Source organism: Acartia tonsa, chromosome 5, assembly GCF_053477335.1.
Source record: "Acartia tonsa isolate MP-2025a chromosome 5, ASM5347733v1, whole genome shotgun sequence".
In the NCBI taxonomy this organism is placed as follows: Eukaryota; Metazoa; Arthropoda; class Copepoda; order Calanoida; family Acartiidae; genus Acartia; species Acartia tonsa.
In genome coordinates, this window is record NC_137264.1 from 17,705,533 (window position 1) to 17,730,740 (window position 25,208).

General features: G+C 31.7%; 1 protein-coding gene across 1 annotated transcript in view; it reads left to right on the top strand.

The window, feature by feature from the left end:
* The window catches only part of LOC145320039 (uncharacterized), a 171,030-nt gene that overhangs the window by 118,604 nt on the left and 27,218 nt on the right, over window positions 1-25,208 (top strand). Inside the window, exons 4-13 of the mRNA XM_080162478.1 lie at window positions 4,746-4,908; window positions 6,455-6,545; window positions 6,935-7,019; window positions 8,093-8,156; window positions 8,792-8,853; window positions 18,356-18,464; window positions 19,065-19,924; window positions 20,287-20,391; window positions 21,249-21,884; window positions 22,244-23,054. Coding sequence (XP_080018604.1) covers window positions 4,746-4,908; window positions 6,455-6,545; window positions 6,935-7,019; window positions 8,093-8,156; window positions 8,792-8,853; window positions 18,356-18,464; window positions 19,065-19,924; window positions 20,287-20,391; window positions 21,249-21,884; window positions 22,244-23,054 — 2,986 coding nt within the window. The remainder of the gene's footprint in view (window positions 1-4,745; window positions 4,909-6,454; window positions 6,546-6,934; window positions 7,020-8,092; window positions 8,157-8,791; window positions 8,854-18,355; window positions 18,465-19,064; window positions 19,925-20,286; window positions 20,392-21,248; window positions 21,885-22,243; window positions 23,055-25,208) is intronic.

A 25,208-nucleotide genomic window follows, 5' to 3' on the forward strand; every position in this document is an offset into this window, starting at 1 on the left:
CAATCCTTATACCAAAAGATGATAATATTTTCAGTCCGATTGACATTTTATCCTGGAATTTTATGGGATAAGACAATGGACGTTAAATTCATTCATTTCCAATGATGATAAACAAAGTTGCTTCTCTTATAAAATTATTGGTTAAAAAGTTGGATACTACTGTATTGGAACCAACCAATCAAAAATCAATAAAAGTAACCAATAGTTTTTAGCCATACGATAACGTGGTTATAAAAACTTTGGATATCAGTGTAATTTACGGTCCAATGTCCCTACCTCCTTGTTTTTTTTTATCGTTATATCAGTAACAATGGGCATTGTCGTCCTTGGTATGCTTTAGGCTATTTATTTGTATGTTATCGATGCCTTGGCTAATTAAATTTTGAATTATAAAACAATTTTTGTATTTGTTTTATTCTTTTAATTTCAGTTATTATGAATAAACATATGACAGTTTAGTTTACTTAAAGAGTGAATGAATTATAATTTTCACGCATTTTGATTATCTTAAGCTGTTTCTAATTTTGGTAAATAATTCAATAGTACAGAATGATTACAGCCTGTCCTTGCATAATATTATGTTGTCATCTTTTAGGGATCATATAGCCATGAAAATCGTCGGATTTGAGTAATAAAGGAAACGAGGAAATAAGGTGCAATGATCTTTCATTGTGTCTTTATCTTTCTTATTTGGTCCTCCCTTTTTAATTTTTTCTTTTTGTCTTTCTCTCTTATTTCTCTTTTATTTCTTTATTTGTCTCTATTTTTAGTAGTTAAGCTGCTCTATTACTCCTTTGTCCTTCCATCTTTAACGCTACTAGAATTTTTGATTTTCTCCTCTGTTATGTGAGATAGACTGGTGTTATTTTTAGTATCTTAGTCTGTGATTCTGTCGGTAATGCTATAAAATTTAGATATATTTTATATTTTGAAAGAGTTAATCGTTACATCTGCTTTATTACTCACTTTGTCCGTTCGTCCATTCATCATTTTTTGTGAGTAGCTTCTTTTGGATGTTGTCATTCTTGTTCTATATCTTACACTTTAGAAGGACTTAAATAAGTTTCTTAAATTTTGATTTCATAATTTCACAATTTTTAGGATTTTAATTTCCCTTGTAATTTCCTTTTTGAGGGAAATTCGTTTGTTAAAACAGCACAGACAAAGGTGTTAATTAATTGTAAAGACTTTTAACACAATTTTTCATAGTGCTGCAACTTTTTTTTTAAATATCTTTTTGATAAGTTATTCTGAAAAATATAGAACATCTTAGATATAAAATAGATGTTTAGTGGTCATAAAAATGAAAGGAATGAAAAGAAAGAGATACACACAGTTGAGATGTATTCTTCTATCTTACATTAAATCTTAGTGTTACGGGCTGACGGGCAAACAAAGTGAGTTATAGAATAGCTTCGTTTTAAGTCATAACTGTAAATCTTAATCTCAAAGATAATGATTTTGGTGTTATTATATTTAATTATTAGACCGATAAGAGTTTTAGCAAAAATTACAAGGATCTTAGGGGATAAGACAATGGAAGGAACCTTCAATTGTGACACTACTAGTTTGTACAACCCAATTAATATATGATAATTAAGTTTTTAGCTAACAAATGTATATTTGTATTATTATATATGTTATACACAGCCCATTGTCCCCTCCCTCCATACGTCCGCTAGTAGTCTGACATAAGGAAAATATTTGTCATATACTTTATAATGAGACTGCTGCTATGTCAGGCGTTTATTAATTATATTTTTGCGCTACTCTTTATCTGCCATGTTCTACAATTTTCTATTTAGAATAACTTTTTAAATAATTTAAAGAATTTACAGCCAAGCCCATTTTGGATGTTTCTAATGATATAAACCCCTCGGATGACAGTCTAGTTACAGTCTAGAATGCTACTGTGATATTATTTTACTGTACCATAACCACTTTAGAACCCACCTTTTGTTTGAATATGCTAAGTTTGTCGCCATATTATTTAAATTAATCTTTCTAATGCTAATTAGATGAAACAATTACATTTCTAAATAGCGGAGCTACTCTAGATTATCTCAGAGTTTCTGTCTGTTCGTCTGAAATTAGACAGTTTGTAGCTAAGTTGGTAGTTCGTCAAATGACTCAAAAAAGTTTCTTTTTATTTTGCGGCCTTTGTTTAAATCAATAATTTATTTCCAAAATGCTTTCCTTTTCACTAAAATATTTCTTTATTTTGATTCTTTGGATGTTGTCAACCTTATTTTTTCTTTGTACTAAGATGTTATCGTGTTAGAAATTGCGAATTAAAACAATTTGATGTTACTATCTATCTTGCTAGAAAGATAGCAAATGCTTGGGAACTTTTTAATTTTATCTAACTTTAGATCTTATGTGAAACAATAAGATAATCTTTATTAGTCTATTTCTTTATTTTTCACTAGTGGCTGCTACCTTAGCCTCTATGGGGTCTGTATTTAAAGGGGGGGGGTATGCGCCCCTAGACTCTAGAGGTCTGTATTTGAATTGGGGGGAAAAGGGGGTAGAAAAATTCCCTAAAACCCTCCTAAGACTGAAATTCAAAAAAGATTAGTTCTTTTTTGTATCTCAACAACACAATTGTATTCACTAAAGATAAATTTTAAAGTAATATGTATCTATGTCGAATTTATATCTCTTTCTATCTATCTATCTATTTGTTTATCTTATCAAATAATCAAGGTCTAGGGTGGACAAACATAGATATAATTATCATTGACAAGGGAGGGACAACTTTACATTTTAGATTTTATTCAACAAAAATGTTTATAATTGGCGCAACAATAATGAAATATTGTTAAGAATTATTAGGACAAGTTGATTATTGTAAAGTAGATTTTGTCAATAAATCACAGATAAGGATATTTCATTCTCAAAAGCTCTTTTAATTCTTAACAAGTTCAATATCATTATAAACAATCCCTTAATTTGACCAATAGTAACACAAAGTAGAAACATATTATTACTTAGAAAGTGAACACATATTGTACAAAATTGCATATTTCTTAAGATTTCATCAATTTGATAAGTGTCTATTTTTTGCTTGGCGATATTCTAAGGTCAAAAAAATTTGATTGCTTCCAACTCGTATTATGGGATTAAATCATATTTATTAATAAAAAATCTCCCCCTGCTAGAAATTCTGTTTATGTTATACGGATTAATGTGTCTGATTTAACATCTAAATTAATAAATATATTACATTGTCAAATTTATTCATCTAAGAACCACTTTTATCTTTGAAAACTTTAAGGTAAAATTTAATAATATACACCCCCTAACACAATAATACAATTTCATATATATTAGCATATTGTTATTACTTATAAGTTCCTAGTGACTGTGTAATCACAGTACAGTATCAGTCTTTCACTAGCAGTAAATATAAAGTCACACCAGAGTATTTAACAACTCCAGAAATAGACATTAATATACAATTTAGAAATGTCAAATTGTCAAATTTTAAATATTATAAATTTGCTATAAATTATAGTTTGCTGTGATTGATAATTTCACAAGAACTTTTCATTTATAAACCTTTATACTTATGTACATATAATAATTATATTTTGTTTTAAAGCTATCTATCTAGGTATGTTTTCCATTTTATCTGTCCTTTATGTATTTATCTAACTCAAAATATATCTTTTTATTATCTATCTATTCAGATATGTTTCTCAAATCTATCTTTCGTTCTATCTATCTATAAATCAACTTTTCTATGTATCTTATACTTAAATGTTTCAATCTGTTTTTTCACTATCTATCTTATGTCCAACTATCTATCTATCTAGCTATCTACCTAATTATATTTAGATATGCACCATTAACTAAGATAACTTCTTAGCCACTATTGTCATTTAAATTACAATAAAAGGGAAGCTACATATACATTATTTTGTTTATGAAACAGGAATAACTTAGATTTTAGAAAAATTTATTAGTCTATATTTAAAAATATTTTGTTATTTTTTTTGTAGAGAAAATAGCCTAAAATCTACTTTTAACGAAAAGGTCCAATCAATCTAGTGTTAATCGAGATCTTGACGGACGGGCGGATGGACAGACAGACAGACACCATTTTACTTTGTATAATAGAATTCTCATAGTCTACTATTAACTAGACTGGTATATAATGTTCATTTAGTACATAAATTCCATTTGTATCATTTAGATATGATTAAGCACATACATTTATACTTTAATTCATTTAAATTTCATTCAATTGAATTTTTATTAGCTTAAAGTATCTACTAGCGGCTACACCTCGCCCCCCCCCCCCCCACCCAGAAGCCTCTAGTGGCACATAAGGTGGAAGGAGTAAAACAAGACCCTCGACCCCAATTAGATCTTTTTTAATTATCTTCTTTTTTTTGGGGGGGGGGTCATTTTTTATTGGGCCGGTGGAGATACTCTTCACCAAAATAGTTAAAAACCTTCCCTGAGCGTATCAGAAGCTTCACTGTAAAAGATCACCATATCGGTTTAGCGGTTACTGAGATCCTTAGCTACAGACAAAAAAAACACTTACTACTTTATATAATAAGATATGAATATCTATATCTATTTAGCCAACTACCTATACATATATTTTATTATATCTAACTATCGGTTTATATATTTTTATATCTAACTACCTATTTACTATTCATTATCTATCTTTCGATATATTTTTTTATCTATCTATTTCATCCAGCCATCTAACTATCTCACTATTTCAGGCTAGACAGCTCTGGGGAGCATAGCGAGCACCTGAGCAGCCCGACGGACAGCATGGACAGCAAGAAGGGGCGCCGCAAGTCCTCCAGCAGCCCCTCAACAACCAACATCAAGTCTCCAAATCTGGCCATCAAGCGTAGCGACAATGCCGCGGTAACTTTACAGGTAAATAGTTGATTGATTGAGTTTAAAACGAAAAACGCGGGAAAAATATAAAATCAATTAATTAAATACATACAGTCATAATGCCAAGTTAAGAATACTTAACCAGTTGCCAAAAATAGCTAAAACATGCTGAAAACTTATACAAAGCTTAAAATAGAAATTTTAGAACAATCTTATAGAATCCATAAAACAAACAAAAAAGTTTTGCTATTTTAAACATAATCTGTTTGTTTGAGAGATAAAAGAATAATATTACCGTATTTTACATATTCAAATATGCAAAAAAAAAATGGCTATTTGATTTTTTTAAAAAGAATAAAGATGTACAAAAGAAGCGGATACCATACAAAATACAAAGTGTAGATATGTTTATTGTATAAAATCTAAAAAAATCTTAGTAACGGCGGATCAGTAAGGTTTTTGATTTTCAAGGATGTTTTTTTAAGAACCAGTAAAGTTTTTTCTGTACTTTTATATAATATCCACTATACAGGGATCTTAAAGGATAAGACAGTGGACGATAAATTGATATACATACCCACTGATGAAAATCAAAATTTACCCTCCTATAGATTAAATTATTGGTTGAATTGTTTAGTCACTACTAGTTTCAGACTAACTAATCAAAATTCAACCCAAAGTTTTTTAACCAACGAAATTTATATCGTGGTCATACAACTTTGGGTACCAATGTAATTAAGTCCCCACCCTCCCTGAAAACTTATCATTTCTGTTAAAATGTACTAATTTAAGTAGTTGAAGATATTATAGAACAGCTGCGCTTCTTGTGGGAAAAACACAGTGAATTTTAAAAATTGGCTAAATTCTTGTAATTTAATTTTCAACCAATCATAGAAAGGGATGATAAAGACTTTTGTTCCAAAATTTTGGACTTTGGATTGGTTTCAGTGGCAGGGAAAAGTATACAGAAGATAATTTTCACCCCTCCCCCCCCCCCCCCTCCCAAATTTTGAAGAAATTATTACTTCGGCAAGTATTAACTTATCTTAAATTTTTTCCTGAGAACATAATATATAAATTATATAATGTTTAAATGTTACTTTAAAAATTTTTATAAATAAATTCAATAAAAACCTTATATGATATAAAACTATGAATATCTGTCTTTTTCTTGACAGATGAAGTTATTTTCACCAAATATATCTTTCAATAAAACAATTATTTTTCAAACACTGGATAAAAAAAGAAAACCATTCTTTTCAGAAAGTGGGGTAAAATTTATTCATAAGAAGCATAGCAATAAAACACAAAAAATTATAGCCAGATTTTAATGCAAAACAAAAAAAAACCCTTACTACATTGTATAATGGGAAAGGTTTTATTGAAAGCATTTTTAGTTTACCAATGTAGAAATCTAATCTAATCTTTTTAGGATCAATTTAGAAATTGAATTTGCTTGATAATAAAATACTTAATTGGATTAAACTTTATAAAATTTTAGGAAAGGAGGGAACATTTGACTGTAAATTATTCTAGTACCCAGAAAGATGCTCATATTAATCTATCCATTTATCTATCTATTTAGGGATGGCTGTATAAACAAGGAAGCGACGGTTTGCAGCTATGGAAAAAGCGTTGGTTTGTTCTGTCTGAATTTTGCCTCTTCTATTATAAAGGTAAATCAATTTAATAGCGAAGCTACTCTACAAGTCAGAAGCATATATTAATGCAATTCTTATTTATGATAAGTTGGAAGGTTTTTCCATCAAATAAAATTTATAACATTTTTTTCATTTGTATGGTCTTGAAAACGATGGCCCCCAAAGCATTTGTCAAGCTATGTAGGACGTTCACTTTTTCCCAGCTTAAACCAATAACGAATTAATTCTGGGAAAAATCTCGAAACCAATAAGTGATTTTCAGCTGACGTTGGGAAGCTACACTTAGTAGAATTGATGACCTTTTTGTCTGTCCCCTAAATATCATTTTAGATCAATTTCGCTTGTTGGCTATACCTTATTGTTGACTTTTTTCATGAAAATTAATGCTGTTATTTCGTTTTTAGGTCCGGATGAAGAAAAGCAACTAGGATCAATTTTGCTACCATCTTATACCATCTCACCTTTGTCAAAAGATGATGGGGTCTATAGGTAGGTAGATGGATAGATTGATGGACAGACAGATAGACATATAGACTGATAGATGAATTGATGAATAAAAAGAAAGATTGATAGATAGACATATAAATAGATTGCAAGATAGATAAATGGCTTGATTTATGAATAGTCTATTGTTAGATGGATAAAAAATTATATTTTATAGTAAAGCAACGTTTTTACTTCAATTTTATTTATCTTTAACTTAAAGTTTCATGCTTTCGCAATCTTAAGAAAAAATATATATATATATATTGATATATGAAGTAATTGAATGGATAGATTTTTTTTGGTAAATTTTTTATTCTAAGACAGTTAAATTAAATAACATTTATGGCATTATAAAAAAAAAGCAAAAAATGTAAATGACATAAAAGAACGAAGTCAATTGTTACAGTAAATCTACTGTTTAAACCAATTTGTAAATAGATTGTCATACTAATGCAATTATATGTCTTTAGAACTGTCCCATTACAGAGGAACCAACCTATTTATATGACAGCATGATTATTACATAAGCTAACCTATTACTGAGCTGTGATAATAAAGTTTCTTGTGACTACATAACTGACTATTCAAGAAAAAAGGGTGGGAAGTGTGAATTTGTTTGGGAGGGGTTTGACAATCTTTTGATTTAAATTATATATATTTAGACTGAAAGATGGATAGAAACATAAATAGATAGATAGTAGTCATATGAAAGAAACTTTATTAGATAGTTTAATATATAGATAGGTAGATTTAAATTGCTAGATAAATAAGCTTTCATCTAGAATTGTAAATTAACCATTGTAGATAAAAAGCTTATTAAATTTTTCTTTATCGTCTTAGAATCAATTATTTCTGAGTTTTACATATAAAAAAAAGTTAAATCAACACATAATTGGCCAATTTAGAGTTGTCATGAATATCTATTTGTTACAAGAATCTCCATGCAAGCTTAACATATACGGGACTATTCTAATATTCCCAAATTAATTGTAAGTGTTATCCTTTACGGCTTTCAATTAAAATACAGATGAAATCTAAATCAAACTTACTTATTTAATTTTATAATACTTATTTAGGAAATATGCCTTCAAAGCTGAACACGCTAATATGAGAACCTATTACTTCGGAGCTGAAAATAAGGTAAATACTTTTATTAATCATTACTTAATCTTTGTCTGTTAATATGATATAGAAGAAATTTTTCCCCTTATAAAATTTTTTGAATAGTTTTCCTTTTTATTTATAAAAGTAACGTAACTTTCTATCTAATTATGTATATAACTTTCGATCTACATAACCGAATTACATCTGCCTATCTACTGATTTATTCTTAAATTTCTATCTATCTAACTATATATTTTCTATCTAGGATTCTATGATACAATGGATGAACTCTATGTCTCTGGCCTCTATTCTTTTAAAACTAACTATATATCTATCTATATATGCTGTATCTATCTAGGATTCTATGATACAATGGATGAACTATATATTTCTGGCCTCTATTCTCTAAACTTACTATCTATTTAACTATACATACTCTATGATTATCTATCTATCTATCTAGGATTCTATGGTACAATGAATGAACTATATATTTCTAGCCTCTATTCTCTAAACTTACTATCTATCTAACTATACATACTCTGATTATCTATCTATCTATCTAGGATTCTATGGTACAATGAATGAACTATATATTTCTAGCCTCTATTCTCTAAACTTACTATCTATCTAACTATACATACTCTATGATTATCTATCTATCTATCTAGGATTCTATGATACAATGGATGAATTCGATGTCTCTAGCTTCTATTCTTCAAAACGAAAATAAGTAAGTTCAATTTTTCATTTATTACAAGATATTTAACGTCTTTTAATTCCTTAGCAGCATAAATCCCATTGGTTCACCGGTTAGCGAACTGTTAAAAGTCACACGACAAGACAAGCATCTTTTGATTTGTACTTCTTGTATGTTCTGTTTTTTAATGTCAGTTCATCTCTCTCGATGCATTTTTTTCAAGTTTTTAAAATTACTAGATGAAATATTTCATTTCATATAGGGGTCATTGCAGCTTTCAAATGCTACTTCTAAAAAATCTGGGTTTTGTTAAAACTGCAGAAAATTTATAAAATGACATCAGAACTGACCAATATACTTGACTAGCGGCTGCGCCCTTAGTATCTAGGGTATCTGTGTTTTAAAGGAGAGTAAGATGGTAGATTAATAGCCTAAATACGTACCATGGTTACTTTTTTTAAATAGCCTTAAATCAAAATGTATAGCTTCCATAAAATGTAGACCTCAATCGCTTTTTAGTTGGCGGGGTCTTAAAGGACAAGTATATTTACACATACACTTTTTTTTCACCTAATGATTTTTTCGAAGTGTGTTAGTATGTACAAACCCTTCTGAAAAGCCCGGGTCAGATATTTAGAAAGGGATAAGAATACAAAATACCTTATACAGTATTATCATATATTACTGAAATAAAGTAAATGCTAAAAAATCCGTCAAAATGTCGTTCAAAATCCGCAAATTAAGTTTAATTCTGGCCAATACTACGTAACATGATATTCAAACTATATTCCACCACAATGGTGGATAGATCTGGAGTTCCAGACCCTTGCATTTAGCATTTTCTCAACCTGAAGGTACATTTAGATTTTTTTGTGCTCGCAAAACTCATGAAAAAAGTCGTTCTATTTATATTTATTGTTTTATGGACCTTTTTTGAGCATTTACTTTTTCTCAGTAATATATGATCATACTGTAGACTGATAAAGATTAAGTTAACATTGAGGGGGAATTTGGGGGGAGGGACTAACAATTACAATATTATTATGTCTATAAAAAGATATGATGTCTGTTTGTCCGTCTAAACGTGGAGGGGTGGCCTAACTAATTTTTAATCAATTCTTCCTAATAAATTATTTTTTTAGATTAAAATAAAAAGTTTTGCATTGTTATGATCTGCTATTTATGAAATCTTTGCAATTTTCTACGAATTTAAATAATTTTTAATACACAAGAGTGCAAAAAGTGGCTACATGATGCTATCAACACCCCCCCCACAGTGGGATTTTTGGTCATTTTTTAAATTTCCTCAATTTTGAGTTAAATGTCCCAGGGGCTAGTATTACCATTCAAAAGTTGCCATGCAACAGATTTTTTTATATACTACAAAATTAGGCAAAATACAGCCGTTTTGCTGAACGTGGTCAAAGGAATATTTTTAAAAAGTGAATTTTTTCATTAAAATCATCATACATTGCTTTTCCCACTTTTTCCTAGAATAAATTGGTGTAAAAATCTGATTAAATGATATGTAACAATATTTCATTGATATATACAGATGTTTCTACTTTAAAATGCAAAGAAAAATAAGAAAAGTTGTCATAAATCTGTAATTTAAAATCCAAGAACACCTAATATTGCATCTTAAAATAACATGTATTTTTTACGTTTAAAGGTTTTTCTCACTTGGGGCTACGAGGTGCCAAAAGTTATTTAGGTCCTGATTAAATTCAAGTATTCATAATTCAAGATTAGTTCATAACTCTTGGCACCTCGTAGCCCCAAATGAGAAATCCAGCTTAGAAAATAGATACTGTGAAGTTGTATTAATATAAATTAAATACCATTATGAAGTCAAAGTACTAAAAATTGATATAATTTAATAACACACATATTTAATCTTTAAAGGTTACCTTTCCGTTTTTAATAGTGAAGCTATTCTGTAAATGATACGTCCGTCTGTCGGTACATCTGTCCGTTAGAAACATTATTAGGGAAAACGTGAATATCTCGGCTGCTATTTAAAAGACTTTATTACCATACTAAGAAGCATCCAGATTATAATTTACTAAGTCCTTCAGTCTATCGGTAATGGTCTGACAACCAGTTGATTTATATTTGAACAAGGATGACAAAATTCATAAAAGCAAAGCTCTGAAACGGGGTGACAGACAAACAGCGTGAATATGTAAAGTATATATAAATAAGTCTTGTCAAAATTTTGCCTAAATTTGTTGCAAAAGTTCTTAAATATAAAATACTGTTTAAGGGTAAACGGACATTGTTAGGAATTGATTATAGAGATGCTTCGCTTATAATATTGTACTTATAATATAAGTTAAAAATCAACATAAACGTATTGACATTCTGGTAATGATTATAGGGTTGATACGCTTTCCAAATCATACAGAACTAATACAGGAAACAATAGAACAATTCTAACATGCCTAAGTTAACGAAAAAGCTAACGTTACGGACCGGGGACGTACGGACTGACCCTAATTATAGAAAAGCTACGCTGTAATTTTAGATAGACAGCTTTTTTGGGGGGGAGGGGGGGGAAAGATTTACCTCATTGATGGTAATGCGCCCCTAGCATCTAGGGTATTCGAAGGGATATAGAAGGGCAGAAAAATAGCTTAAAACAATACCCAGGCTTATTTATAAAAATGAAATAGCCTAAAACCATCCTATAAGAAGCTTCCCTCTAAAGAACCATATCGGTTAAAGGGTGAGTATGATTCTTCGCTACACACAAAAAAAGCTTAGTACTTTATATTATGGGATGTACTGAAAACATATATACAATGATTATTATGAAATGGTTTTAGTAACAAAGCTGCTCAATTTTTATAAATGTGCGTATGTCTTCCTTTCTGTATTTCTGAAACATTTAAATTAAATTTGATTTCTAAGCCACTATTTTTTTCTGTCTGTCCTTTAACTTTGTTTGAAATACTTAATTTATATTGTTCTTTCCTTTCAATGCCCTTGGTTTCTAAATCTAATAGTAGTTCCTGAATCCACATTCATTTACTGTAGGTATTACCTAAACTCTCCATCCAACTATTAAAATTTAAAAATAACAAGGATGACAACATCCATTAAAGCGAAGCTCTGAAACGGTGGGACAAACGAACATTAACACTTATAGATTGTCATAACTAAATAATCAGAACGTAAATGTATAAAAGTTTAACAGAATTGTAAGTAAATTTGTTGAAAAACTGAATAATTACAGGATAATTTTTAAGGACATTGTAATAGGGCTCGGCAAATATACCTCAGGCAAACCTTTTACAATTTTAAATATCAACTAAAAGGTCGAACCTGACCCTAGTATGACAATCCCTTTTATCAAAGATCTTTTAAAGCATCAAAATGGGTTAAAATTTATAGCTTAGTCACAGCTGATGCGCAGCTGCCGAGCCCTGTATACTATTTATTGAAAACTTAGAAGCATATGATATGTATATTAATCATATACGTACACCTTAAAAACTCTCCAAAAGTTTAATTTAGATCTAAGTCGATGTTAAAAAAAAATTCTTTTTAGCAGAATAATATAAGAAATTTCGAATTTTTAACTATATGAGTAGAGTAGTTCTAGGGACATTTTTCTTATTAAAATCACAATAATATGTATATAATATGTTATATTACATAAGCTATAACCTGTATATGAAAGGTTTTAACTTTATTTTTAGATAGAATACGCTTTTGTTGGCATTTGTGACTCATAAAGTTAAAAAATCCCCAAATCAGCCAAAAAACCCACTGTGCCCCCCCCCCATAAAGTTGAAATATTGAAAGCCTGTCTTACCCTTTTTTCATTCCCTGTGCAACCCTGTGCACGCCACTAGTTTAATATATATTTGTTTTAACAGAAAGCAAGACCGCATCCCTAAGGGTCAAAAGAGCTGCATTATTTTTCTGATTGAAGTAAGCGCCAGAGAAAAAAAAAATCAAGTTTTTCATAGCAGATTTTTAAAAATATATACAATATTCTACACAACTATATGTAGCGAAGATAAAATTTTCCACGAATAATTAAATTAAAATCATAGAATAAATACCAGTTTTAATCTTTTAATGTTTCGGGTTAATATCCGCGGAAAGCTGACTATAGTGCCCTCTTAATTAAACTTTCATTTCTTGGAAAAAACTTAATGAACATTGTGAGATATATTGTTTCTGAGATCTAACTGATCACACATTACAAATATTCAAATATTTAATATATACATTAAAAGCTGAAAGTCATTAAACCAAACTTACAAACCAACATTCATATGTTAAAAGTTGCTTCGCTTTTGTTATAGAAATGTTGATACAGTATGAAAAATTGTAATGCAATAACCGGTTACTAGAGTTATTAAAAAAGAGGTATAACAATGCATTTTACTACTAGTCTAGGCTGTAATTGAACTGTCATACTTAATGATTTTTATAACAATAGGAATTGGTCTCGTATTACTGACCCCAATCAAACTTATTTTCCACCTTTTCTTATTTTTCTATTGAGCTATCCATTTATCTACTGTACGTACGTCAAAGACGTCCAAGGGGGGGGGGGTTAAAAATTTGCGGCGAATTACCCCCCCCCCCCCCCCCCTTAAAAAAATTTTACCCCCCCCCCCAAAAAAAAAAAAGCTTGGACGACCCTGACGTACGTATTATCTTTATTTCTTAGATTTATTTCTAGATCTCTCTCTCTCTCTCTTGACAACTATCTCTCTCTCTCTTTCTCTCTCTCTCTCTTTCTCTCTCTCTCTCTCTCTCTCTCTCTCTCTCTCTCTCTCTCCTTCTCTCTCTCTTTCTCCCTCTCCTCTCTCTTCCCTCTCTCCTCTCTCTTCCCTCTTCATTTGATAAATCTTTGAAAAAAAGATATATCTAAACAAAGGTTTTTGTGTAAATAAGATATTGGAATTCAAACAAGGACAACTATCTTCATATTTATATTTGTGATGGATGGACAGAAACCAAATACAGAATAACTACGTTGTAAAAATGTGATTATAGTCGAACCTAGTAATAGTGTCTTTTATCTTTGTGACGTAACAAAAATCGAAGGATGAGAGGGGAGGTGGGAAAGGAAACCCCTAAAAAAGAGATGGATTTTTGTTACGTCACAAAGATAAAAAGTTAGACACTATTACTAGGTTCTTATAGTCTTGCAGTTTCTTCAAAGTATCTTTTAAAACTTTAGTTCCTTCTATTACAACATGCAGTGTAATATTAAGATAATGGGGATTGGGTAATTTTTTTTCCCTAGCTCAACTCATTAATCCTACGCAGCCTTAATCCTATGGGGCTAGCTACCCAGTCCCCGCCCAATATAACCTAGGCTAACCTCACATAATAAATAATTAAAAAGTGAGGATGGGAGGGTTTTTCTCAACATGGCACTTTAAGGGAAAACAACTATCATGCTTATTTTATCATCAATATAGTTATATTAACAAGCCTTCTTAAGGGGTAGGGGGGGGGGGGTTAATGTACACACCTCCCAAAACAATAATGTACACATGCATGGTTTTAATGTACAAATTGCTTGACCAAAGCTTAAAAAAATACAATTATTTTCAGTCACAGGATTTGCTATTATAGATTTTAATTGATTAGGATCATTTAAAATTAATAATGTATATTGGGTATTTTTACTTTTTAAATGTTGATTTCTAATACGAATAGGAATAATCTGCAGCATTTCTTGAATTGAATCACTCTGTATCCAAGAAATTTACAACAAATTTACATCCAGTTTTTTCAAACTTCTAAATAATAGTCTTTTTTCAAGTGCTGTCTTAATTCTTAATGGTTTGTCCAACTGTCTGATTTTGTTGAGCCTAGCATTATGGATGTTGCCATCCTTGTGAATCCATAAACAATTGTAAAATTATTTTATCTTATGATATATGTTCCTATCTATGAGTTAACTACTCTATGCGAGAAATACTTTTAGTGAGATATCAAATACAGCAAAAAAAATATTTACTTTCTAATAGCCTTTCCCCTAAAGTAGTTAGATGTGTGTGAGTGTATCCATTAAGATATACAACACAGCTACATACATGAATCAGAATAGTTTTAGGCTATTTATTATTTATTTATTGTTTTTTGATAAACCAAAAAATTTGCTGGTTTTTGCAAATACTAAATTTTTGCGAATGGAATTTGCGTTTAAGAACTGGTTTCTTTCTTTCCTACACTGATTATTAGAGAGAGAAGAGCATCTCTAAAGTTCTTCTTTGCCCTATTGTGACAGTATGATTGGTGTATAATATTCTACTGTCTTATTTCCAATATTGGGGGTCTTTTAAAATTCTTATAATTTTAAAATATGTAAATATTTGGTTTTATAATTTTTATCTTATTTTTCCCTCAATGTTTATTTATCCATTATGACCATCTATTTAAGTATTTATCAATTTTTCCCTTTTCTATAACTATCTTTTAAACTTTGACACTCTTTTTTTATCTTTCTCTTTTTTTCCTCTCTCTCTCTCTCTCTCTTTCTTTTTTCCTTTCTCTTCAAGTAAATTTTAATGTTGCCCACAAAGCCATTTGTTTCTACGAGCGTTGAAATCTAAAACCGAACCAAAGCGCATCCACTCTATACTTCATATATATCCGTTTGTCTTTTCTCCATAAATGTTAAAATCTAGGAAGGGTAGGGACATTGGACTGATAATTAACTCTAGTGCCCAAGGTCTTAGGTATAAATAACGTTTTGTTGTTCGTTGGTTTAAATACTTTGGGTACTTAAAATCAATTTTGATTGGTTGGGTCATTCAGATTAGTGTCCAAACGGTCCAACATGATTGGGTATTTATATCAATATATCGTTCATTGTCCAATCCCTGAAAGTCTCAGGAATATTCTTTTATTTAAAAACCAGCATCTCTCTAGAACCAATAAGAAGCTTTTCTGAGAAGGCTAGTTATAATTAATAATTAAGGTATTGTCATTAAATCATTACATTTTTACAGTTTTATTTTAAACAATTTGACCATCCAAGTAGAAAAATTAATTAGAAGAGTCATTTTTAAAGATCGTAATTATCTGTGTATAACAGTACAGTATCAGTATAGAAAAGGTTGTAATTATGTTGTGATACTAGGTTAGTAAATAACTATATAAACTAGAATAAAACATCTCTTTGAACACTTCAGCCAAAATATGTAAACATTTAACATTTAAGCGGAAAAATAACACTATAAAAATAGATTTGTTATTTCTTGGATCTTACACCAGATTATCATGTATTCTAACCCCATTCCTTTATCCAATCCCCTCCCCTCCTACTGTATATACGAACTGATCAATAAAGGACATAGGAAATGGCAACCTATTGTTTTTACTTTTCATAAAAATATTCACGTATATTTTTACATCTATTACTAAAATTATTAATTTATTATTTTATTTAAATTATCATTATTAGACAAATACTTTAATCTTATTCTGTCCTGTTAAACTATCATTCTTCCTTGTAATGATAACCATTTAAAAATACATCTGGTATTTGGTTCTATGGTTCTTATCGTTCTAGTTATTAACAGCATTGACTTCATTGAATCTTAGATGTGATACTACTATAAAAAAATCTTTAGAAACATTCCATAGTTTTAAAGATAGAATTCAATGTACGTAACATGTAAGGGATGATTTTTAAAACCTTTGTCTATATGTCTTTGTTTTGCTTGTGAAAGACAACGTAGCATAGCTATTCTATAATTTACTCAAATTGAAGGTACTTCAATTTGTAGAATGTTAACAATTGGTACAATGGAAGAAAATTTAATCGTATTTTACAATTTTTTTAAATGAAAGGGATAGCTCTAATCTCTAATTTAGGCATGTTAGAATTTTCATATCAATTTGAAACTTTAAGCATGATGATTCATAAAACAAAATTTTAGGACTAGTTTAATTATGTGATGGAATCATACTAGTCAAGTGAGTCATGAAATGATGATTTCTAGGGCAATAAGGTACTAAGCAGTAAACAAAAGAATGTGATAATTAAAGGACTTATTCTTTATCTTTAAGTACAGATCCAATTGTATTTAATTGCACAAATCATTTTGCGGAAATATTTAGAATTAAAGGTGATTCCTTTGGTGATAAAATTCTCTAGAATTACACTACGATTATTGCTTTACTTATTCTGATACTGTACTGTCAATATACTACAATTTGAAGACCTAAAAAACCATCCTAAAAATTTGCATTTTAATGGTTTAAGATATAGGGATTTGTAATTAAAGATTTTTTTCTTTGTCTAAATTTTCTTTTTCGCGATTCTATCTACCTATCACATGAATATTATTAGAAAATGTCTTGACTTCATATCAATTTATCATATTTTGTATATCTTTTTTCCTATTAATGATTTATATCAGCCTTTTCTCTTTTTATTTAAATAATATTATCTCTTTTCCTATCTCCTTCTCTCTCTTTAATATCTTTTTTTCTTTAGTTCTTTAGTCTTTTTTCATAAATATTATATTTTTGTTCTGTTCCTTTATTCTTGCTATCTAGATTCCAATTATTCATTTGTCATTCATTTGCACTGTCTTATTTACCATAACAATTAGATATCTAGCTATCTATCTTGCTATCTAGCTATCCATCTGAATATCTTTGTGTTTGTTAATGCATTTGTGCTGTCTTATTCACCATAACAAATAGATATCTAGCTATCTATCTTGCTATCTATTTATCTTGCTATATATATCTTATTATGTGGTCTTGAATTCTATAACAAATGGAATCTACCTTGATATCTAGCTACATATCTAGCCCATCATTATCATCTATTAAGCATTCTATCTATCTATCTTGCTCCCCTTTTATCTTTCTTTTTATCTATCATTTTTATCTATCTATTTATCTATCTACTACTTAAACTGTGTTAATCCTCTTGCCTATTCATCTAACTTTACATCTATCTGTCTAGCCTTACATATATCCAATCATATATATTAGTAAGGGTTTCTTGTCTGAAGCTTAAGATCTCAATAACTACTAAAAAAATCAGGTTCTCTTTTTAGGTAAGCTTCACATAGGTTCCATGGTGGTTTTAGTCTATTCATTTTCAGATATACAAAATTTAAGTCTTTGGGTGATTTTAAGCTATTTTTTTAGCCCTCATCTTTTTATCTATCCATCACTCAATCTATCTTATCAATCCAACCCTCAATTATCTATCTAACCCTACATTTATCTATCCATCCATCTACACTAGGAAGTTTAAGTGAAGATGATTTTTGAATTTAGTAAAACAATTAAAATTTGAACTTCAGCGTGTTCATTACAAAATGTACAAGTTAAAAGGATGGATGAGACATATCTTTTTAAAACAAGTATGATGCTTTCATTAAAAGGGGCTGTCCTATTTATGTATGAAAATAGCACAAAACCATGGTATGACAAGTAGGTAGTTCCTCAGAAAAACAGAAAATAACCCTAAAATATAAAAATCAATTGATTCTATTTTTATCGAGATCTTAATGAACACTATTTTTTTCAGTTTGCGACCCGAGATCTTAGCGCACCAAATGGCGCGGCAAGGAAACATACCTCCGCCACACATGCGCAACTTCCCACCACCACATAGAACAATTTCACCCCCACATCAGGTAAAAAAAAAATTCCCCAAAAAATTCTTAGTATTTCTTTAAATGTTAAAGTAAAAGACTACATTTTATAGCATAAATATTAAAAGAATAATATCTTAATTGTCTAACATAAATTACTAAAGATATGTGAATTTATCAAACCATTTTTTGAAACTGCAGTAATACGGCTGCATTTTATGATATGAATGAAATTCATGAACTTTTATATATACCAACCACATTTTAGAAGAATAAAGGCTGTTTATTCGTTGTTAGTCGTCAAATGATTTATTACCAAATCTAATAATTTATTGACGAGCCCCATTCTGTCCTTCTTTGAGAAAGGCGATTCCAGTGACGTCATATACGTTTCGGAAAGAAAAAGGGAAGGGGGGAAGAAAATCTCTTCAAAAGAGATGGGAGAAAAGGGAAGAGATTTTCTTCCCCCTTCCCTTAACGTATATGACGTCACTGGAATCGTCTTTCTCAAAGTAGGACAGATTGGGGCTCGTCAATTTATTTATCAAAGTGTTCCTTTTTCAGTAGCTTAACTAGTTAAACATTCAATCTAACTACTTCTTACAAAAAAAATGACACTTCAGTAAATTTGTTATTTTATAGATGGCCCAGTATCAAGCATCTCTACAACAATATCAACAGCTGCAACAGCAACAAAATTATCAACATTACCATCAACAATTCATGCGCCAACAACAACAGAGTGCACAATTGGAGGGCGGCGACCATCAGCAGCAAGGTGCACCAAAGGAGCGGGGCCGTGAAGGGCGTCAACCGCTGTACGCCAATGCACCCCCTAAACCACGACGCCTGAACACAAGCCGTGATTATTCACCGGAATCTGTGGACAATTCGCCTGATAGGAACAATGCTGAGATTGGCGATTTATCTGCCGATGATTTTGCAACATCGCCGTCTCAAGAGTATAGACATCGATTGCCGCAAGAACGTCGCACTCCGGAAGCGTATGGACGGTCTAATCCACGCATCTCTGCACAGCAGCTGAATCAGAGCCGCCGCAGTACATCAGAGGTGCCGCATACACAGTTGGAATATGAAGATGTGTATAATACCAGCTATAATACAACTGGCTACAGCGAAGAATTAGCAAATTATGCCCGCAATATATCGGCGGCAGCTTCTTCCGCAGAGCGGCGGGCCAGCGGGCAACAACAAAGCGGCCAAAATCGGTCGCGGCCCAAGAGCGAGCATATACCAACAAGTAGCGGCCATGGATTGCCGCTGAATCAACACGAAGTTGGTAGTACAGTACACAGCGGTCAGGATCGGGTTCCACGGCCGCATTCCGCCGATTTTCTTGAGTATGAACGTAACTATCAAAGGCACTCGGAAACTGCCGCAAATTCTGGTCAAACGGCGGCTACTGGAATTGCGGCTAAAAGAGAAAATAATCGGCGGCATTCACAGCCGCCACGGCCTAAGTCAAGCATTGGCGAAATTAGGTAATTGTATATTTCATTTGTTTTCGTATTTTCAAGAACTATCATAAATCTTAATCTTTGTAACATAAAAATTTTTTTTCTTCTGAAGCTAAATATCTCATAAAATACTGGTCCAAATGGTTTGTACTTTTCAGAGAAGCTTTATAAATGCTTTAGAGAGGTTTTAGGCTTAATTGCTGGCCTACCCCAAATCCTCCTAGATGCTAGGAGTGAAGCAAATAGTTATTTTATAAATAGTTTAACGATGGTTTTTGATTTTTGTTAAACCATACATATGATGTTTTAAATATGAACTACCTAACCAATCTACCCAATTTTATAAAAAACAATTTTTTATAACCTCTGATAATATAATTATTTAGGAGGTCTGATGATTTTTGGTCAGAGGAGGTTTATGCCCAGAAAATGAGAGAAAATGTTTATGCTTACGGGGCAGGGGCAGTTAATAGCCCACAGGAGGCGACAAGGTATAGATAGATATATTGAAAGAAAGAAGGATGGATAGATAGAAAATGTTTATGCTTACGGGGGAATGTTAGTAGCCCACAGTAGACTACAAGGTATAGATAGATATATTGAAAGAAAGAAGGGTAGATAGATAGAAAATGTTTATGCTTACGGGGCAGGGGCGGTTAGTAGCCCCCAAAGTATTGTTAGAAAGATTGATTCATTAAAATAAACAAAGAAAGAAAGATAGATAGTGGATAGACAAGTAGTTATATTTTTTTGCGGTAAAAACAGGCAAACACTGAGTTTGGTTGATTCAGAAACAATAGAAAAGTTCAAATTGTAATCATTCAAAAACAAGTATAAAAGGTCTTTCTAAAAGATTTTTTTAACACAATATACTGACCCCTGTGTATAAAAAGCTTTATAAATTAAATATTATAAATATACATAAGTATTGTTTAGGATCCTATTTAAAGGATTTAAGGATTTAAACCAGCTTTGAGCTATATTTGAAAAATAAGGAGAATAGTCCCTTTCGTGGCAACGCCCCTTAAGGGGCGATTTATCGTATTTCTAAAATGGGTATTTAAAGGTTAGTTTAGGTTACATTGGGTTAGGTGATTGCCCCACAGGGTTAGGCAATTTGACCCGCAGGGTTAGAGCCCCCAGCAGGGGCTAGAAATAGGAGAAAAGCTACTGCGAAAATTACGAAGAATCGCCCCTTAAGGTGCGTTGCCACGAAAGGGACTATACCCTAAATAAGTTCATTCTAAATTGACATTTGTCCACAACAAAACTGTCTTTGATACAATGGCATATATTTAATATTGGGATTTATTATTTTATTCTTGGTATTTATTTGTATTATTTTTAGATCAAGATCGCAATCCAGAGCAGAGTCTACAAGCACAGGCGGCGGCCCATTTGCAGCACAGCAACAACAGCAGTTTCGTGTACCTGGCATCAACCTAAACACTAGCACAGCCTCATCCTACCACAACACATCCACCGCCGCCGCAGACAATTTCCACCCGCTGCAGCTTTCGCCTGTGCGTCAACCGCCGGACGGTGGGGCAGTTAACGGCACTAGTCCTCTTAATAACAGTGGCGGTTCAAGTGATCGGGATCAGTTTGGCGGTCAATTACCGCCACCACCCGCCTTTTATCAGGATCCAAGCAGCCCGCGTGGCCAGGCTCCGCCATACGGCTATCATTTCAACAATAATGGCCGCAACAGCCAACAGCTCATGACCAATAATGGTCATCAACAGCAACAGCTGATGAATATGTCACGTGAACAACAACAGCTGAATTTGTCTCGTGAGCAACAGCAACAGCTGATGAACATGTCACGTGAACAACAGCAACAGCTGATGAATATGTCACGTGACCAGCAACAGCTGATGAACATGCCGCGTGATCAGCAACAGCAGCTTCGCCACAACCCTGGAGGAGCTGTTCTGAGACAGAATACTTCTTATGCTGAGGATATTCAGATGAATAATTTTAGGTAAATATTTGGCCATCATTGAATTACGTTTTGAATTTATTATCGACTTATATTCTTTTAAAGTGGGTTTAGGGATGATCTAAGATATTTTTTTACAATAATATACATTTTATTGATAGAATTTGTGTTTTAGTTTTGCAGTAATTGCATTGTATCCAAATGCATAGACGTCCAGGGGGGGGGGATGTGCAATGGGGTTGAGGTGTAAACTTTCAAACCCCTCATTTTACCCCCTCAAGTCTTAAAATAAACCCCTACAAATAAAAGCTTGGACGTCTTTGTCAAAGCTTTAAAATTGTAAATCAAATTTAAGAATTTTTGCTTAGTTACTTTATTTTTAACATTCTTGTTTATTTCAGAAATGAATCAAGCAGCACTCCTAGATCAAGTGTAACAGCCACCCCTAGGTCAAGTGTATCAGGACCAGCGAGGGGCGGAGCACCTGCTATCAGCTACCCACCCCCACCACCTACAAGCGATGCCCATGTGACCGGGTATAGCAGTGACCAGCAGGCCAATTATAGCGGCGGTTATAATGATCCTAGATATGCCTCACAAATGTACAATCAACGACCCCATGACGAGTTTCATAATCTAAACACATCACAATACTCGCAAACTTCATCACAAATGATGAGTGAACATGTTGCAACATCCCAGTATAATTCTCACGCAACCTTGTCACAACATGTTGTAACTTCACAGTACAATACTCACACAACATCGTCACAACAGCTGAATATTTCTAAAACCGGTTCTGTAAACAGTACGAGTAGTATTAGCCAAGAAAGCAGCCGTCACCGTGCCAACCTTAGTAAATTTGAAAACAGCTATAACAACAACACCTCCCCTCAGCAAGTACAAGCGCCCAACCCAGTGCCACGCAAAATGTCTCAGCCCATAATGACCACATACCAAAATATCCCTGCCAACTCAAAGGCCGCCATGGGCGGCGATCATCTCCGCACGCCGATGAGCCAAATGCGCCTGGAAACGGCGACACCAAACAGGTTCCACGCGGCTGGAATCCACGGCGGTGGACAGGACAGCGGGGCAGAGTCGCCGGGTGATTTCCGGAGGTCGGCAAGCGCCCGGCTGCCAAACAATGGGCGGTCGGCCAGGTTTAGCCAGGAGGATTCAGATGAAAATAAGAAAAATAATTCGGATCAGGTAACATTATTTTTTATTTATGGACATAATTGTTCTTGTGCCATTAGTAATCTGATAATCTAAAATTAAATTTGAATATCTCACATAAAAATATCAAGAGTTGATCCCATAGTCAATTAATCCAAATGTAATAACAGTACAATTCAAGTCTAGAATGTGTTGTAAGTGTATTGTACTCCTTGGGTAGTAAGCAATTTTAGGAATGAATTGTTATTTTAATACCTTTTTAACAATGTTACATATCAAATATAATATAATATAAGTATAAGAAATCTTTTTTTATATCAGAAAAATTATTAATTGTTTATTATGGGAATAAAATAATTTCTTTCAAATTGCTTTGTATGACATTTGAATCTCCTTGTATTGTTTTAGCCGTTTGACATGAAGATTGATTTAGTATGTATATATTTTATTCTAATTATGTTCCTTTAGTTGTAAACTCCCCTAGAATGACAGTTTAATTACAGCATGGTTTTCCTTAATATTCTGCTGTTATATTAATACCATTAAATGTATTTTAGAATCACCTTAAGTAATTGGAATACTAATCTAGATCAAACACTTTTTAAGTAGCGAAGCTTCTCTATATTATATTCTTCGATGGGTTTGTATGTACGTCCTTATGTTTTAAAGAACTTCAAAAATACTCTTTAAATCAAGAGGTCAATACATTTTTTGTTGCTGCGCTACATATCAGGGAGGGAGGGGACAATGAACTGTTTATTATACTCGTCCCTAAAGTCCTATGATAACGTTTTCTTATTCGTTTGCTGAAAAACTTTGGGTACTTTTATTGAATTTTGATTAGTTGGTTTGTTCAAACGTTGTAACCACATATTATAATCTACAGAAGGGTTAATTTTTTGTTTCATCATTATAAATGTACACTAATTTATCGGCCATTGTCCTACCCCATAAGATACATGACTACCTATGAACCTGATTGTCCTAGTGATCCATGCAATTTTGAATTATTTGATTAGATCTCTTAATATCATAAAATGTAACAGTATATTAGATAATTCAGTTTAGTTACCATTATTAAGCTGAGAAGGTTATCAACAATAGCTGGAATCATATTAAGTTTGTAGGTATTTCCAATAACCCCTGTCAAAATTGTGTCATTATTATGTCAACACAAAAATGTAGTTACTATACTGCAGCCCTTATACTATATACAGGGTGTTTTTTTTTAATGAGTTAAAAGTATTGCTTAATTTAACCCACTTGCCATTGACAGAAATTAATAATCTATATCTTAATTTCTTCATTGATGTGGGACATTTTGTATGAGAAAAAAATATTTAGCGATTTTCAACAAATTCTGCCTTAAAAACCGGTTTTTCTAAAGTACCTATATTTGGAAGATTTTTGGATCATGACAAATTTTAAGAGTATGCAAAAATGCGTACATTTTTAAAAATCAAATTGCGCGGCTTGTGTTAATAGTAGAAAAATGTTACGCATATAGTTAGAATCGTCATAAACTCTAGTTTTTGGAAATATATGTAACACATACATGCTATTTGTAGTATAGAAGCTACATTGGAAAATGTGAGAAATGTTGAAAATTTTAAGTAAGTTTGAACATTTTACCATGTAGCTCCTAAACTATACGTAGCACAGGAATAGTTCTTAAATACCTAAAAACTAGAGTTTATGACGATTCTAACGATATGCATAACATTTTTCTACTATTAACACAAGCCGCGCAATTTGATTTTTAAAAATGTACGCATTTTTGCATACTCTTAAAATTTGTCATGATCCAAAAATCTTCCAAATATAGGTACTTTAGAAAAACCGGTTTTTAAGGCAGAATTTGTTGAAAATCGCTAAATATTTTTTTCTCATACAAAATGTCCCACATCAATGAAGAAATTAAGATATATATTATCAATTTCTGTCAATGGCAAGTGGGTTAAATTAAGCAATACTTTTAACTCATTAAAAAAAACACCCTGTATAATATATATGTCGATTTTATGTTCTCTATGACCATGACTTATTAAAGCTATATAGTCATATTAAATAAAATTTTCAAAACTAGAATGTCAGTAGTTGTCACTTTTTTATTAAAGACCTATGTCGACATAAACCCAACAATTTTGACAGGGCCTAGATAGGTATACATATATTTCAAATGTATTT